At 52.9% G+C, this 14,226-nt stretch overlaps 2 protein-coding genes across 2 annotated transcripts in view; both read right to left on the bottom strand.

Moving 5' to 3' along the window:
* Positions 1–8,061, bottom strand: part of cacna1ab (calcium channel, voltage-dependent, P/Q type, alpha 1A subunit, b) — a 62,006-nt gene extending 53,945 nt beyond the window's left edge. Inside the window, exons 1-2 of the mRNA XM_086156619.1 lie at positions 8,020–8,061; positions 113–420 (exon numbers count right to left, since the gene is read on the bottom strand). Coding sequence (XP_086012745.1) covers positions 113–419 — 307 coding nt within the window. The 5' untranslated portion in view covers position 420; positions 8,020–8,061. The remainder of the gene's footprint in view (positions 1–112; positions 421–8,019) is intronic.
* A 4,630-nt stretch (positions 8,062–12,691) lies between these two features.
* LOC147228520 (transcription factor IIIA-like) lies at positions 12,692–14,110 on the bottom strand. The gene has a single exon (XM_086156617.1). The coding sequence runs from the start codon at positions 13,865–13,867 to the stop codon at positions 12,815–12,817; it is 1,053 nt and encodes a 350-aa protein (XP_086012743.1). The 5' UTR covers positions 13,868–14,110; the 3' UTR covers positions 12,692–12,814.
* Between the last annotated feature and the right edge of the window lie 116 nt (positions 14,111–14,226).

The raw sequence follows: 14,226 nt of genomic DNA, 5'->3' as shown, positions 1-14,226 counted from the left end.
GTGTTCCCTACCCCGCACCCGGGCGTCACCTCCGTCACCCCGCGTTACCCGCGTTACTCCCGTTACCCGCGTTACTTGCGTTACTCGCGTCCCCCCCCCCGGGCAGGATATGGCCACTCGGTGATCTTCTTGGCGTACTTCCGCACCACGTTGTCCTCGCTGAACAGGAAGAGGGAGCGGTTGACGGTGAGGCAGCTCTGGCGCACCGGGATGGGGTTGTAGAGCGCCATGGTCCTCGCCCGCTGGGCCATCGACTGCTTGTACATCCGCTGCGGGCCTCCGGGGCCCCCTTGGCGGCTTCCTCCTCTACCGGGACCCGCTCCTCCTCCACCACCTCCGGGTCCACCACCGCCTCCGGGTCCACCGCCGCCGCCGCCGCCGCCGTACCGGCCGGGCGGCTCGTCCCCGAAGCGCGCCATTCTGCGGACACCGAACGGCAGAGGTGAGGAAGGATCCGGATCCGGCTGCAGGGCTCGGCGCGGCCCCTCTTCATCGGCCCCCCCCTGCGGGGCGGAGGGGGTCCCCCGCCCGGGTCCGCCTGTCCGGCTCCGCCCGGGACCTCAGCGCCGGGGGGAGACCTCCATCCCGGGGGAGGAAGGAAGGAAGGAAGCGGCGGGTCTGGATGAAGATGCGGTTCCTCCGGTTCCTCCAGCCTCTAGTGCATCTTGACAGGATCTGCAGTTGTCTTTCTACCCTCCTCCTCCTCCTCCTCCTCCTCCTCCTGATCCTCCTCCTCCCGTTCCTCCTCCTCTTCCTCACCGAGACAGAAATAGAAATGGAGAAGAGTGAAATCTTAATAATTCATCTCATGCTCCCCCACGCGTCGGCAGAGGAGGGTTTCCCCCAAACCCACGGCTGGTGACATCTGGAGATGTTTGATGATGGACGGTGCGGCATCTCCTCCTCCTCCTCCTCCTCCTCCTGGGCGTGATGGCCGCCGGCTCTGCGGCTCCACGGCGAGGGTGAAACCCGCGTGGATCCTCTGTTATCCAAGGAGGGTGGGGTGGAGGTCCTGCGTGGGTGGAGGCGCGGCGGTTCTCCGTGACGTGTTGGAGATGAAGCTTCCACCGCAAGGAGATCCGGACCCGCAGCACCCCCACCCCTCCTCCTCCTCCTCCTCCTCCTCGCCGATGTTCTTCCGTGGGCGTGGGTGGAGATGCGTGGAGATGCGTGGAGGTGGTCGCTTCTTTCTCCCGGTCTCCTCTGAAGGCTTCCCGCCGAGCAGCGGCGCGTCTCCGGCTCTGCGCGTCCGCCGCTGCCGCTCTCTGGCGAGAAGCTCCGTGGAGCTCCACCTCCTCCAACCTTCTCCAACCTTCTAGTCTTCTTCTTCTTCTAATCTTCTTCTCCTAGTTTTCTTCTTCTATTCTTCTTCTTCTAGTCTTCTTTTTCTTCTAGTCGTCTTCTCCTAGTTTTCTTCTTCTTCTTCTTCTAGTCTTCTTCTAGTTTTCTAGTCTTCTTCTAGTCTTCTTCTTCTTCTAGTCTTCTTCTAGTTTTCTAGTCTTCTTCTAGTCTTCTCCTAGTTTTCTTCTTCTTCTTCTAGTCTTCTTCTAGTTTTCTAGTCTTCTTCTTCTTCTAGTCTTCTCCTAGTTTTCTTCTTCTTCTTCTAGTCTTCTTCTAGTCTTCTAGTCTTCTTCTAGTCTTCTAGTCTTCTTCTTCCTCTAGTCTTCTTCTTCCTCTAGTCTTCTTCTTCTTCTTCTAGTCTTCTTCTAGTTTTCTAGTCTTCTTCTAGTCTTCTTCTTCTTCTAGTCTTCTTCTAGTTTTCTAGTCTTCTTCTAGTCTTCTCCTAGTTTTCTTCTTCTTCTTCTAGTCTTCTTCTAGTTTTCTAGTCTTCTTCTTCTTCTAGTCTTCTCCTAGTTTTCTTCTTCTTCTTCTAGTCTTCTTCTAGTCTTCTAGTCTTCTTCTAGTCTTCTAGTCTTCTTCTTCTTCTAGTCTTCTTCTTCTTCTAGTCTTCTTCTTCTTCTAGTCTTCTTCTTCTTCTAGTCTTCTTCCTCGTCTTCTAGTTTTCTAGTCTTCTAGCCTTCTTCTTCTAGTCTTCTTCTAGTCTACTAGTCTTCTAGTCTTCTTCTTCTAGTCTTCTTTTTCTTCTAGTCTTCTTCTTCTTCTTCTCCTTCTCCTTCTCCTTCTCCTGAGATCAAGGAGGACCTCATGGGTTCCAGTGAAGATATGTTGTCACCATGGGAACATCTAGTGATGCTGTGTATCCTGTGGGGTCTTCAGGTAACATCTGACCATCTTCTCCCTCACCGACCTGCTCTCCGGTCCTCCTCTGGACCTCCAGCGTCAGCATCCTTCTACCCGGATCTTCTCCATGAGCGTCCGAACCATCTCGGTGTGACTGGACCTCCTGAACATCTAACTGCGCCGTCCCTCTCCATCCTCCTGTCAGAGGAACCTCCACATCTTCACCTCCTCCTGGGCGTCTCCTCAAAGTCCTCGACCTCCTGGTTCCTCCTGGGCCGTCGGTTCCTGGAGTCTATCTTCTGGTGGAGGCCGCGTGGCCTGCAAAGTGAGCCGAGGCCTTTCGCGGAGGTTCTCTGAGGACGTCCCGTTATTTTGAGGACGTTCTCGGCGCCGTCTGTCCTCCTGGCTCCATCATCTGAGGTCCTCTGAAGGATCTCCACGGGGTCCGGCAGGAAACGCGAGCTCTTGAAGGTCCAGCTCAAAGAACCCGGCGAGGAACGGACCAGGCGGGGGGGCTACCTCCAGCCATCTGCTCCTCGGCTCGCGCGGGAACACGGAGAACGGCCATCTGGTGCTTCTTCAGGAGATCTGAAGCCGGCGTATAAATAGAAGGTAATGGAGGCTGGAGATCTGAGGTGGAGCCTGGTGGTCCACCTGCCCGGGGGGGGGAGGAGATGGAGGAGACCTGGTCTGAGGGGCCTTCGTGGAGAAGATGGTGGACCCAGATCGTGGACTCTGGTGCCTCCTGAGCTCCATCCTGGAGGTGCAGGAGCTGCTGACCTCCAAACATCTGGAGTGGAGAAACATCTGGAGCCACAGAGCCTGCAGGAGGAGGAGGAGGAGGAGGAGGAGGTGTCTGCTGGCAGCAGCACTCCAACTCAGGTCCTTCACCAGGTTTGGCTCAGCGCTGATCCTCCGCCACCACTGCAGTGTGTGTGTGTGTGTGTGTGTGTGTGTGTGTCTGTGTGTGTGTGTGTGTGTGTGTGTGTGTGTGTGTGTGTGTGTGTGTGTGTGCTGATGCCCTCATACACATCATTCTCATTCAGAAGGTGTTCACACAGGAAACCCCTGCAGGAGCCCTGGACCTTCTTCCACTGCCACCTCCACCACCTTCTCCACCTTCTTCACCTTCTTCTCCACCTTCTCCTCCACCACCACCTCCTCCACCTTCTTCTCTACATTCTCCTCCACCACCTTCTCCATGTTCTCCACCACCTTCTCTGATCCTTCTTAGCAGGCTGGAGCTGCAAAGCTCTTCATGGAGAAGGTGGTGCTGCAGCAGGTGGACCTCCTCTATCTGAACCATCACCGAGGAGATTCCTCCGGTTCCTTGAGGAACCTCTGGGACGGAGAACGTCGGAGGAGCGCGACGCCTGACGGACAGGGTGTTGCCATGGCAACGTGAAGAGGCCTCGGAGGAGATGCTTCTTCTGGTCTCCATGTTCTTCTCCTCCTGGAACCTGAGACCTTCTGAGGTCCAGCAGCGCCCCTGCTGGTGGAACCCCGTCACAACCGCCGCTCACACACTCGCTTTTTCTGTTTTGTGAGGTCACGGCGTATCCCGGGGCAACCAGGCGACCTTCAGCCCTCGGCCAATGGCGTGTCCGAGGGGGCGGAGTCAACGCCAGGGTCGGGGAAAACCAGGTAGTACAATTATGGATGCTCATTAGAAGACAGGTAAGTGCACACTCACACACACACATACATATACATATATACACACACACACATATACAAACACACACACACACATACATATAAACACACGCGCGCGCACACACACACACACACACACACACACACACACACACACACACACACACACACACACACACACACACACACACACACACACACACACACACACAGGTCCTGATTCAGACGGAAAAGAAAAGGCCGCATTCGTGCAACATTTGGTCACATTCAGGAAATTCAGCATTGACAGAAAGGGGTGTGTGTGTGTGTGTGTGTGTGTGTGTGTGTGTGTGTGTGTGTGTGTGTGTGTGTGTGTGTGTGTGTGTGTGTGTGTGTGTGTGCAGACGGGCTGCGAGACGTAGCGATGTAGCTGATGTAGCGTCCAAGCTAATTAGCAGATTGCTCTTTTTTGGCTGGTTCCCACGGCGACCGGGCCGCTATTAATTGATTGGCTGGTTAATGGAAGTGCAGGAGGCTGCTGGTCTCAGCTAATGTGCTGGATCTGTGAGGAGGAAGCAGAATTCTGCCTCCAGAATCAGCACAAAGGGCTGGGCGGTGTTTTCACATCCTTCTCCTGACGTCCATCTGCAGAACTTCCTGCCGGTCGCTCCTCCCGCCAGCCTTATCAATCAGCTAATCGATCAGATGATCGATAACGCCTACAGCTGAGAAACGGCGTCGCTCGCAACGGCTGGTTTTGTTATGAAATCCTCCCCGGTTGCCGCGGAAACCGCCTCCATGGGGAACATGTGACACGCGGTTAAGCCCCACCCCCTCATCGGCGCCGATCAGAATCGATCAATAACTGATCAATAACCTGCCAATCAGATGCTCCCAGTTTGACGTCTGTTTAGATTCGTCGGCATCCTGTCAGCGGCGGGTGATTGACAGGTGAGCGACGGGGCGGTGGGGACACACACACACACACACACACACACACACACACACACACACACACACACACACACACACACACACACACACACACACACACACACACGATGAGCCAGCTTCCTGTTTCAATCACCTCCAGGACCTCCTGGCCTCGGTCCCGCCCACATCTACACCTTCTAATCCCTGATGAAGTCCTGTGTGTGGTGTGTGTGTGTGTGTGTGTGTGTGTGTGTGTGTGTGTGTGTGTGTGTGTGTGTGTGTGTGTGTGTGTGTGTGTGTGTGACTCCACGGTCCTCTACTCCCACTGTGGTCACTTGAGGTACTGCAGCTAAAACAGCAATTATCAACTTTAAAAATATATTTTTTTAGATTTGTATCATTAAAGTTATTTATTATCAAAATTATTGATTAAAAAAATTATTGATTTTTTGCTGATCATGAACGTTTAACCGCTTCCTGTCCAAACATAGTCGAGGAACGCGATAATCCCTATTACACATATAGGTAAACGTTTCTCACAGACACACACACACAAACACACAGACACATACACACTGACACACACACACACACACCTTTGTGTCTGCTGCCTCCTCCTGGACACATAACACCACTGCAAGGGTTGCAAACACACACTTTTACTCTGAAAGGACGACACTTCCTGTCCGAGCCGCTCTACTTCCTAGAATAATAATCTGGCCTCTGAACTGCGCGCCCGCCCACACACACACACACACACACACACACACACACACACACACACACACACACACACACACACACACACACACACACACACACACACACACACACACACACACACACACACACACACACACACACACACACACACGTGTGTGTTCAGATCCCTTTCAGATGCTCCTTCAAATGCTCCCCTTGTTTTGGATTAAGGGTCATTTCCACATAAATAATCCTGATGAAAACATGTGTGTGTGTGTGTGTGTGTGTGTGTGTGTGTGTGTGTGTGTGTGTGTGTGTGTGTGTGTGTGTGTGTGTGTACACACAGCCACCTGCGTCAGAGTGTGTCACCGTGACGCAGGTGATCCTGGGTATCCTGTTATTTATTACCTCCAGCGGCCATCATTAATGACATCACTTCCTCCCTGTCAACAGAACCCCCCCAACAGCTTCCTGTGTGCGTGTGCGTGTGTGTGTGTGTGAAGAGGTGCTTATATACTATGGGATGGAGGGCTGCCCCGCCCCTGGGACAGGAAGTGGGTCAGGGTTAGCAACATGCTAAGTCCAAAATTTGACACCCGTCACTAGTCACCTGACACCCTTCATCTGTCACCAGATACCAGTCACTGGTCACCCTTTACCTGATACTTGTTATGCATCACCTGTCACTAGTAACCCATCACCGGTATCCATCTACCGGACACTCATCACCTGACACCTGCAACTCATCAGGCATCACCTGAAACCTGGCCCTTGTGGTGCATCACTTGGCACTGGTCACCCTTCCCTGGTATCCATCTACCAGACACTGGTCACCCTTAACCGGTCACCCCTTACTTGACACCCGCCATCTGTAGCCAGACACTAGTCACAAGTCACATGACCCTTGTCACCCTTCACCTGACACTCATTTGCTGACAACTGAAACCTTGCACTTGTCACCCTTCCTCTGTCACCCCTTCACCATGGACCTGACACCCAACATCGGACACCCTTCACCTGTCACCAGATACCCGTCATCCGTCTCGTCACCTGTCACCCTTCACCGGTATCCATCTACCTGACACTCGTCACCCTTCCCCTGTCACCCCTTACTTGACACCCGCCATCTGATACCTTATTGGAAACCAGTCACCTGTCACCCCTTACTTGACGCCTGCCATCTGTAGCCTGACACAAGTCACATGACAGGTGACCCTTGTCACCCTTCCTCTGACACCTGTAACCCGTCACCCATCCCACTTCACCTGGCACCTACCACCGACTACCCACCGGTCACCCTCACCTGACACCCATCGCCCCTTCACCATTAACCTGACACCCTTCCTCCTTCACCCGACATCGGTCACGTGACACCCGCTACCTGTCACCCTTCACCTGTTACCCAACCTTGACTCCTTCCATCTGTAGCCCAACACCCTTCAGCCGTGACCGGACACTTGTTGTGCACCACCTGGCCCCTGATCCTCTTCACCCTTCACCTGTCACCTGACATTCGTTACTCATCTTCTGTCACCTATAACCCATCACTCATCCCTGCCAAAAACCGACGGTTCGGCAACACGCAGTCATCACGCGGTTGCGAGGGACACGACTCCTTCACCCAGGGGACGGAGATGCAGAGTGACAGCGACTGATGTCACCACCGGCCCCCCGATGGATGTGGATCTGTTTGGCAGTCGCTGGAAACCCTCTGCCAACAATGAAGTCACTTAGCTAAATTGGCGAGGGAGGCAGCGAGACGGGCGGTGACGCAGAGGCAGGAAGCACGCCTGGGGGGGTGAAGGGCGGGGGAGGGCCAGACATCATGGCGGGGCTCGAGGGTGGCGCTGGGGTGGACCTCTGCGCCGCAAGGATCATAAAAGTGGAGTCTGGCAGGTATCTACAGCTTCAGGGCACAATGTCCATCAAGCCCACCTGCTACCCCAGCATCTACCCCCCCCCCACCACACACACACACACACACACACACACACACCACCTGACAGCTATGATCACAATCAGCTGAGCCTCGAGGCGGTGCTGACACCCCTGATCTGATCCGTCCCTCTGCTTCACTGTCAAAGAAAGCCAATCCCCCCTCAGAAGGTCAAGAGTTTGGCCTCCTCTGATCGAGCACCAGCAGGGACGATGGTTCTGACCCCCGGTGTCTGGGGGGGGAGGAGGTGCAGAGAGGACCTCCTGATCAAACCGCAGAGGAGGGACCAATATATTGGACTATTTAAACCCAGGTTCATCTGATCTACTTGGGAACATCTGGACATCAGAACGTAGGCGGTCAGTACTCCGTCACACGGCCCGACTTGCGGCACAAGTACAGAGTAGAAGTAGCAATAGACATACAGTAGAAGTAATACAAGTACAGATTAAAAGGTGTACAGGCAGAGAGGAGAAGTAGTACAAGTCCAGAGCAGAAGTAGTACAAGTCCAGAGCAGAAGTAGTACAAGTCCAGAGCAGAAGTAGTAAAAGCACACAACAGAAGTAGTAAAAGCGCACAACAGAAGTAGTACAATCACAGGGTAGAAGTAATACAAGTACAGAGTACTCACTCCCACTGCTTCCTCCTGGCCTGTGGTGTGTTGTGCCTCTTGTGCGCCTGGTGGGCCATGATGACGTCCCGGTAGTCCACCAGGCCCCCCCTCCGCCGGGCCGGAGGCACCTGGGGGCCGTCGGCTCCGACCGCCAAGGTCAAGGAGCCCAGGTCGCCAAAGGGCACCTCCCGGTACTGCTCCACCCGGACGTTGTACACGGCGTGGTAGTAGGTGGGGTTTGGGCCCACGCTGCTGCCGCTGATGGGCGGAGGCGGGCGGCGCAACAAAGGCTGGCGGAGGCCCCGGGGGGAGGAGGAGGAGCACGGCGCCGGGCCACCATGGTGCTGGTAGAAGGGGGTCAGCATGGAGCTGGAGGAGATAGAAGAGGTTCAACATCAAACCCCAGGAGACTTCCCTTCCCCTCAACCTGTGTTTTGTGAAGCTAACTCCAGTTTGACGCCCCCTATAGGCGGCAAGTCCCTCAGCAGCAGATCCCCATACTGGAACACCGCCTGACCTGCTGACCTTCTAACTAGCTAACAAGGCTAATGGGCAGGTGCTCACCTGAGGAGGTTCCACATGTTTGATGGGATTTAGCAACAGAGAGGCTGAGGCTAACACCAGCTAACACAGGTCAACACAGATCAACATAGGCGAACACAGGCTAATGCAGGTCAACACAAGCTAACATGGGCCAACACGGGCCAACTCAGGTCAACACAGGCTAACTCAGGCTGACTCAGGCTACCACAGGCCAACAGAGGCTAACACAAGCTAACACGTGCCAACATGGGCTAACACAGGCTAACACACACTTTGGACGGCCAAATGATTTCCAGGAAGTAGGAGTGGACTTAAATACAGGAAGTGCACCTGGACCGTACCAAGTTCGCCCCATTAGCGGGGGGGTTTAGCCAGGTGTAGCAACCATCACAGTTTGTTTACATTTAACCCTCTTGTTTGTTTATGATGACCTTTACTCCACTTGTGAGAGTTTCCCTCCCTGTAAGTCAACTTCCTGTTAGCAGACAGGAAGTGGCGAGCGCGCCGACAGGAAGCTGACACTGACATTCCCGCAAAACACCGACGCGATGGCGTGTCAAAACAAAACCGAAGACGGCTGACGGTGCGCGACGTGCCCCTTCTCCTGAAGCGCCAACTAATTCAGGGCAACACACACACACACACACACACACACACACACACACACACACACACACACACACACACACACACACACACACACACGGCAGCTACAGTGATGAGACACACTGCTACTGTAAGGACTTTATGCAATGATGGAGGGTGTGTACACGTTCTCCCAAGTGCATGTGTGTGTGTGTGTGTGTGTGTGTGTGTGTGTGTGTGTGTGTGTGTGCCCAAGGACTCGCAGCACCAGTCCGACATAAAAGTGTGCACGTGACACAAGGACACTCAGCGAAATGGGGACATCATGAGGGGAGACAGAGAGATTGATTATGAGTGGATGAAGGTCCACCATCATCTACCAAAGGCTGTGGAGACGTCAGGAGAACCTGGAGAAGATCGGAGAACCTCCGCCAGACCTTCTGGAAGTCCATCAATAATCATATTTGATGGGTTTTATTCCATGGCTGTCGCCATGGTAACCACACCCCCTGGGCCAGACGTCCGAAGTTCTGCAGATGCTGCCAAGAACACACACTCCTCAAAGCATCTGGAGATATCTCCAGCGCCTGGAGGAGGACTCCACCCAGATGACACATCCATCCATCCATCCATCCATCCTGGAGGAACCTGTGGAGCACGGTGGAGATGGAGGTTCCAAGGAGGGGCAGAACTCAGCTCCTCTGCTCAGAACCTCCAGGAGCTCCACAGTGTGAAGATCTCACACACACACACACACACACACACACACACACACACACACACACTCCTCACCTCTGGCCGTGGAGACGCCGGCTCCCTCCCGGTCGAGTCCGGCTGGAAGGAGGGCAGGAAAGTCCATGGTCACGTCCTCCTCATCCTGGAGGGAGAGGAGGATGAAGAAGAGGAGAAGAAGAAGAAGAAGAAGAAGAAGAAGAAGAAGAAGAAGAGGAAAGACGTGTTCTTCACTTCTTCTCCTCCTTCGTCAGACGGACGACTCGCTGTGACTGACTCTGGTCTCACCTCCTCCTCCTCTCTCTATCACACCCTCTCTCTCTTTTCATCTCTCTCTTGTTTCATCTCTTTTCATCTCTCTCTCTCTTTTCATCTCTCTCTTTTCATCCCTCTCTCTCTTTTCATCTCTCTCTTTTCATCCCTCTTTCTCTTTTCATGTCTCTCTTTTCTTCTCCCTCTTTTCATCTCTCTTTTCATCCCTCTCTTGTTTCATCTCTCCCTCTCTTTTCATCTCTCTCTTTCTTTTCATCTCTCTCTCTTTTCATCTCTCTCTCTCTCTCTCTCTTTTCATCTCTCTCTCGTTTCATCTCTCTCTCTTTTCATCTCTCTCTTTTCATCTCTCTCCTCCCTCCACCCCCCCCTCGATCTCTCTATCATTCACTCTTTCATTCATTCACACTTCGTTCCATTCATCCCTCGCTCACGCCACAGAGGACCAATCCCAGCGGCCCCTGGCCCGAGGGGCGGGGCTTAACCTGGGCGGGTCAGCTGTCAATCATTCAACCTTTCTGATCACTGCAGCCTGTGAGTAGTAGAAGTAGTAGGAATATTAGTAGTAGAATATTAGCAGCAGGGGTAGCATTAGCAATATTAGCGGTAGTAGTAGTATGAGCAGCAGAAGGAGTAGTATTAGCAGTATTAGCAGTAATGGTAGCATTGACAGTAGTAGTATTAGCAATAGTAGTAGTAGTAGTAGTAGTAGTATAAGCAGTGTGGTAGTAGTGGCACTAGCAGTATTAGTAGTAGTAGTGGTAATATTAGCAGTAGTAATATTAGCAGCATTAGCAGTGATTGTATTAGCTGTAGTAGTAGCAGTAGTAATAGTAGTAGTATTAGCAGTAATAGCAGTGGTTGTATTAGCAGTAGTAGTAGTAGTAGTAGTATTGGCAATATTAGCAGTAGTAGTAGTAGTAATAGTGGTAGTAGTATTAGCAATATTAGCACTAGTAGTAGTAGTACTAGTAGCAGCAGAAGCGGTAGTATTCACTGTAGTAGTAGTAGTAATGGCAGTGGTAGTATTAGCAATAGTAGTAGTAGTATAAGTAGTGGTAGCTGTGATAGTAGTAGTAGTATTAACAGTATTAGCAGTAGTAGTGGTAATATTAGCAGTAGTAATATTAGCAGTATTAGCAGTGAATGTATTAGCAGCAGTAGTAGTAGTAGTAGTAGTACTAGTAGTAGTATTAGCAGTGACAGCAGTGGTTGCATTAGCAGCAGCAGTAGTAGTAGTAGTAGTAGCATTAGCAGTGATAGCATTGGTTGAATTAGCAGCAGTAGTAGCAGTAGAAGTAGTACTTAGCAGTATTAGCAGTATTAGCAATATTAGCAACGGTCATATTAGCAGTAGCCGTAGTAGTAATATTAGGGTAGCATTAGCAGTAGTAGTATAAGCAGTGATAGCATTAGCAGTAAAAGTATTAGCAATATTAGCAGTAGTAGTAGTATTAGCAGCAGGAGCAGTAGTATTAGCAGTATTAGCACTTGTAGTAGTAGTTGTAGTATAAGCAGTGGTAGCTGTGGTAGTAGTAGTATTAGCAGTAGTAGTGGTAATATTTGGAGTAGTAATATTAGCGGTATTAGCATTCATTGTATTAGCAGTAGTAGTAGTAGTAGTAGTAATATTAGCCATAATCATATTAGCAGTAGTAGTAATATTAGTGGTAATATTAGCAGTAGTAGTAGTATAAGTTGTAATATTAGTAGTAGTATTAGCAGTAGTATTAGCAGTATTAGCAGTAGGTGTAGTAATATTAGGACTCTTTGTGTTCCAGGAAAGGCGGAGGAGACACGACACACTCATTAATCATAACTACACACACCTGAGTGTGTGTGAGCGGAGGAACATGACGACTCAGCTTCCACACTCACACACACACACACTCCAGAAAGGACCACCGGAACATCTTCCCTTTTCAGGAGGACGTGCGACCAAGCTCATCGTCTCCAGGAGCTCCGGCCAATCAGGATGAAGGAGCAGAAGGTCAGAGGAGAACGTGAGGTCACCTGAGGGTCATGAAGGTCAGGGGGGGGCGGAGCTTCTACATCTGTCCGCAGACCAGACGACCCCACGCTAACTCCTAAAACCCACAAGCAGCGGCGGAGTGTGTGTGTGTGTTGGTAGGAGGTTCCCGGGGTGTTAGCGACTGAACACACACAAACACACACACACACATTGCCCTTTATCCTCCAGACTGAGAACATGGCTTCACCTTTAATCTTCTAAATGGAGCAGCACCTTCAAGGGCCTGACACACACACACACACACACACACACACACACACACACACACACACGCAGAGGACAAAGACATGTAGCAGATAGAGGGTCAGTGTGTGTGTGTGTGTGTGTGTGTCACCTTGAGCATCAGTGCACACATGCTGATGATCATATCTCGCAGGTTCATGTCGTCTGGTGAGAGCTGGAGGTGTGTGTGTGTGTGTGTGTGTGTGTGTGTGTGTTCTGAAAGCACCACAATGATGTTCCTTCTCTAAACATCCATCTGAAGCTTGACTGGTGCTGAAGAACAGAAGAACCTGAAGGCAACCAGTGCAAGAAAAGAGGTTTTATTCTGTAGGAGGTGGACATGTTCTCCTCCCGGGTCGAGTCCGAGGTTCCAGACCTCCAGGAGGTCCAGCAGGGACCTTCTGATCTCCACGACAGCCTGTGGAGGCCTCACAGTGCCAACGCCAGCGCGTCCACGGAGGGTCTGCAGAGCAGAGTGGCGTCCTGCAGGAGGGACACCAGTTCCACGGAGTCCGGAGGCTCCACGGGGTCCGGAGGCTCCACGGGGCCGCCGGGCGCCTTCCTCTCCTCGGCGTATCCGCTCAGCCTGGAGGCCAGCGACCTCCTGGGTTGGGAGCGGCGGCCGCTCCTCCTCCCCCCCACGGCCGTCCGCGCGGGGTCGTGGATCACCCCGTGGCGCTGCAGGCTCTGCTTCATGGCGAAGGTCTTCCCGCAGCCTTCGTGGGTGCAGGCGAAAGGCCGCAGCCCTTCGTGGAAGGAGCCGATGTGGCTCTGCAGGTTGAAAGGGGTGGTGAAGGTGCGTCCACAGCCGTCCCGTGGACACTTGAGCACCCGCCGCGTTTCCGCGTGGACGAGCCGGTGCTGCTGCAGGAACCAGGAGTCACGGAAGGTCTTCTGGCACGCGTCGCAGCGGAAAACCGGCCGGTGCAGCTCCCGCCGGTGCTTGAGGTACTCGGTCCAGGTCTTTCCGGTGAAGCCGCAGCCGTCCTCCGCGCACGGGTAGCCCCGGTGCACCTTCTCATGCCGGCGCAGCTTGCTCGGGCACGGGAAGCGCAGGCCGCAGCCGCCGTGGGCGCACCGGAAGGGCGGCTGCTGGCTGTGGCGCTCGCAGACGTGCGCCTTGAGCTGCTTGTGCTTCCGGAAGTTCAACCCGCAGCCGTCGTACGTGCACGGGTAGCTCTTGGCGTCCGGGTTGTGGACGCGGCCGACGTGCCGGGCGCGGTTGGCGTTGGTGTGGAAAGCCCGCTCGCAGCCGTCCACGCCGCACGGGAACGGCTGCCGGCCGCTGTGGACGAGCCGGTGCCGCTCCAGGTGGTGAAGCGTGCAGAAGGATTTTCCGCAGCCGTCGTGGTCGCACTGGTGCGGCCGCACGCCGGTGTGTTTACACAAATGCGCGTCCAGCTTCCACTGCTTGTTATAGGCCGCCGTGCAGCCGCTGAACGAGCAAATGTAACGTTTCTGCACCTCCGGCTTGACGTCCATCTTTCCCCTTCACCCGTCGGCGGGAAATCTCCCTCCTCCTTTTCTTCGTCTTCTTCTTCTTCCACGCTTTGTTTGCGAACACGTTCGGCGCCCGTCTCCGCAGCACTTCCGCAATTCTGCCACATCACGTGTGTTGACGTCACTTCCGCAGAGATGTTCCAAGTGGAGAGATGGCAAAAAAAAAAAAAACTCCGCGTTTTTTTGAAAACAGCCCGCTTTGAACCTCGCGATATTAACGATCATAATACTAATAAAATACATTTTCACAGCACTTTCAGTTAAAAAGGAATAACTAGCAATTGTAGCTTATTTACATTCCATTATTTCTAATTGTAGTCAAAACAGCGGAAACCGGATAA

This window comes from Fistularia commersonii, chromosome 12 (genome assembly GCF_037954325.1).
Source record: "Fistularia commersonii isolate RoL2024-O1a breed Wild chromosome 12, RoL_Fcom_v1.0, whole genome shotgun sequence".
NCBI classification, from domain to species: domain Eukaryota; kingdom Metazoa; phylum Chordata; class Actinopteri; order Syngnathiformes; family Fistulariidae; genus Fistularia; species Fistularia commersonii.
This window is presented reverse-complemented; position numbering and strand designations above follow the sequence as displayed.